Source organism: Lycium barbarum, chromosome 4 (assembly GCF_019175385.1).
Source record: "Lycium barbarum isolate Lr01 chromosome 4, ASM1917538v2, whole genome shotgun sequence".
Lineage (NCBI taxonomy): Eukaryota > Viridiplantae > Streptophyta > Magnoliopsida > Solanales > Solanaceae > Lycium > Lycium barbarum.
Window position 1 is genome coordinate 132,916,490 of NC_083340.1, and position 4,215 is coordinate 132,920,704.

The window sequence follows — 4,215 nt, forward strand, 5'->3', positions numbered from 1 at the left end:
GCAGATCGCAAACAGCCCCAAAATGGGCTGAATCCATTCTCGATTGCAGCAGTCCTAAATGGGCTAAGCCCATTTAAACTATATCTACTTTTTTTTATGCATTTAATTTATATTGCATGACTAACACTTGTTAATTTAGATGAATCTTAGTGAAGTTAGCGGGGGTTTAATCTTAATAATGGGCAGTAAACCAATAATTAATTCTATAGGTTTCATTCTTGTTTTATTTTACATTAAAATTATTTATAATGCTTATAATGTTTATCTTTCACTGGAATAATTGAATTGCAAAATGGCATGACTATATATTTTAAGTGAAAGGGAATCATATTTTTTATCCTAAACATTTCAAAACGTCATTAATGTGCAAGTATAAACTCAATTATATTTTATAAATAACTCTTCAAGTTTGAATCAATCACGTCTATTTTTAGCCGATCATAATTAAATAAATCAGTAAAAAGAGAAAGAAATTCATCATCTTTGCATTCTATTTTTAAAACAAGTCTGGATTTCCTACACTATTATACTGATATAATGTCATTTTATTCCAAGTTAAATTGGCTAGGTTTTCTCTTAAAAGCTTCTATTTATATACAAATCATTATATTTTGCAAGTCTCATTTTTACAATAAAAATTATTATTTTAAGCTTAACAACATTTATAAGTTTTATTTTTAAGTGGACTACTATGTATTTCTTCAAGTCAGTTTAAATAGCATCATTATGTTTTCCTTTAAAACCTCAATAACATTTACAACCTATTTTTCTTAAGATTTAAGCATTATATTTAATCTTAATTAACTAACCTAAGTTTGGTCGGATAACCGTAGTTAACGGATTCTAAAGGATGCCTAACCCCTTCCCTTTAGGATAATATAGAGCCCTTACCCAGAATCACATTGGTTAAGCAGATTATTAACAGAGGTTTAGTTTTAACTTTACCTTAGTTAACATTTAGGTTTCCTAATTCACCGTTAAATTAATTAGGTGGCGACTCCTTAAAACAAAATAAATAGGAATCACCAATATGTTGTACTCTAATTTTAACCCGGGTTAAAATGGGGTACGACAGGGTAAAGATAGAAATCAAGATCAAAGACCACTATTATCCTAGCCCCACGGTGGGCGCCAAACTGTTTACTCCGAATTTAGGTAATCAATTAAATTTATGAGTGAAGTATAAGACATGTGGTTGAACTTTAATCTATTTGGTTGAAAAAAGATATATAAAGATATGCTATGAAAGAGCGAATAATAATCGATGATTTACTCTAAATATATGTATCTAATAATATATGAGTATTGTTTAATTAAACAAGGCTAAAGAATAACAACTGAATCCGGACCAAAATCAGAGAATGAGAGGGAAATTGTATATATTTTGCTATTATAATGTTCTAGAACTCAAGAAGCCAACCCTTGAAAGTAAAATAATGCCTCCTATTTATAGCTTTGCCTCATGGGCCTCATACAACATAAAACCCTTTTGAATAAAGAAAAATCCTAAAAAGGATAAGGTTTTGTCGTACGGTCTGACACTCGTACGATTTGCAGTACAATGTGGCAGAACGGTATTGACACGTGGTAATTGTGTAACGGATTAATCGGACCAACGACCACGATCAACCGGACCAACGGCCACTATCAACCGGGCCAACAGCCACGATCAACTCGGCTATGGAGAAACCGGACCAAACGATGGCCTTCGCCTTCTTCGGATCAAGCACTCCTCCGGTCCCAAAAGAGTCCATGCTCATGCTTGTTTCTTTCTTCCCTCGATCTCCGGTCTCACCGGCCCAGCATATATTTGATTTTTACCGTATACAGAGCACCCCGAACAAGAAAGGGGGAAAATGCTAGACTTGAACACTGCCGCACTCAAGAAGAGTGTAAATCAGTTTTAGAGGAACAGATTTGCACTGCTTTTACTTGTTGACAGAGAAATCAAGAAAAGCTAAAAGATCCATTCTCATCAGAAATGGAGAACATTTATTACATAAGTGAAATCCATAAAAACAAAAATAGAAACAGTAAAAAGAAAAAAAAAACAGAATCCAACAAGAGAAATGTCCAGTCATGGACGGATCTAGAAGAGAACATACGGAATGATAGAAATCCAGTAGATTTTATCCATATTATATATATAATTAACTTGAGGTTGCCGTAAGAACTTATAGATTTTAAATTCTGAATCCGCTTTTGTGTCCAATATTTTATTCATTTCAATCCAAACTTCTTCCTAAGGTTCTGGACAAACTCACGAACTTTCTCAGAATCAGGGAGTGCCTTAGAGACACTATCCCTTTCCAAACACCTTTTCACCCATGAAATCAGTTTAGGACATTCTGATTCTACATTAAATTTCCCAAAAGTTTCATAGGCAAGAAACCAACTATAGTAACCAATCAGAGATACATCCAAAAACCCAAAATTGTCTCCTCCAAAATAAGGCTTGTCACCAAGTACTCCTTCTATCAACTTAAGTCCACCTAAAAAATCTTTAACTGCTTGCTCTTGCTCTTCTCCTTTTGTTGCCCATGTCTTTCTTGCATATTCATGTACCTGCATTATTTTCCACAATTGAAATTGTTTCACACTCTTTTCCATTTTGTCTAGACATAAGATATTACTCCCTCTGTTCCTACTTACTTGTCAGGTTAGTTTTTTACCCGTCCTTTAAGAAGATATTACTCCCCTCTGTCCCTTTTTACTTGTCGTGTTAGTAAAGGGGTTCGGAGTATGAGAGACAAAATATTTAATTTTAATTATGAATTTGGGTATAAATTATTTAAATATTTTAAAATAAAATTTACATGAAAAGTAATACAAGTCATCATAGCTAATGATGCAAAATATTTTAAAAAGATTTAGAAAATTATAGTTAAAGAAAAACTGTTTGACTCTCCAAAGAATAACACCTTCACAAAAAATGGAACGAAGAGAGTAATATTAAGAGTAATGTGACTAATTTATTCTTTAATTTTTCATTATATTAATCTCTCTTTGATGAAAGCTCACTCTATTAATGGTAAAATTAGGTTTTTTTTTTTTGGGGGGGGGGGGGGGGGGGGTGGATCATTCCTTGTTGATTTTCTAAAATGACAAAGATTTTGGAATAACTATGTTTGGCTAACATGACAAGTAAATGAGAATGAGGGAACAACGCATTTCTACATCGAAAACTAGGCAACAATTGATGCATATTAGCTTGACATGATGTGTTGTAGCCTCACGGAATAAGTTAACTAATTATTTGACATAAGAGTATTTTCTTCTTTCTCCCGGTACATATTATTTGTCTTTTAAGGTTCTAGCACAGTTATTAAGAACGACCCCAGCCTTAATCTCTTTTTATAGGTCTCACTTCATTACTACTACACTAATTGGCATATATCGGAAAGAAAATTTAATCACTGACCTCTAACATATCTAAAGGTCAAATATTTGAAACAAGCCAGTTTATCAAAACGACTAATAACTGGGACCGGAGAAATTAACATGTAGTTTATTTGTCAAAAATTGTCTTCTATTTCTTAAGTTTTATGTCTAATCAAACCATGTTAATAACTTGCGATACAATAGCCTTTCAGCTAATGAAATCATCTCTTACAATTCGAATAAAATAAAATGATCTTACAAAGATTTTCTGTGTCATTTTTTACTTATCTCCTGCGAAAAGAATCATAGTATAACTAATATAACATCCTGAATGAACCACACAAAACCAAATCTCCTTGTTTCCCTGGGTAAATTTAAGTAAAAAATAAACAAAAAGCAAGAATAATAAGTACTTTGATTTTTTGACTTACGGTATTGTCCATATAGTCAGACCAGAACCAAGCTTGAGCTTTCTCATAAGGATCAGAAGGAATTAACAAGTTACCATTGCCTTTCCAAACATCATCAATATACTGAACTATAACAAGTGACTCACAAATTGATTTCCCATTGTGAATCAATACTGGTATTTTCTTGTGAATAGGGTTCATTTGCAAAAGCAAAGGGCTTTTGTTCTTCAAATCCTCTTCTTTGTACTCATAATTTACACCTTTTTCTGCAAGTGCAATTCTTGCTCTCATGCCATACATACTACACCAAAAATCTAATAGAATTACTTCTTCTGCCATTCTATTTGAGAGAAAAAAGAAGCTCGAGAGAAAATATTGATTGAAAAATAGCTAATTGCTAATGCTATTGATGAGTTTTGGCTAT

At 32.6% G+C, this 4,215-nt stretch overlaps 1 protein-coding gene across 1 annotated transcript; it reads right to left on the reverse strand.

The window, feature by feature from the left end:
• Window positions 1-1,873: 1,873 nt before the first annotated feature.
• Window positions 1,874-4,215, reverse strand: LOC132636542 (probable glutathione S-transferase). The gene is made up of 2 exons (XM_060353458.1): window positions 3,813-4,215; window positions 1,874-2,565 (listed from the first exon to the last, which is right to left on the reverse strand). Exons 1-2 carry the CDS (start codon window positions 4,128-4,130, stop codon window positions 2,221-2,223), a joined length of 663 nt encoding a protein of 220 aa, XP_060209441.1. The 5' UTR covers window positions 4,131-4,215; the 3' UTR covers window positions 1,874-2,220.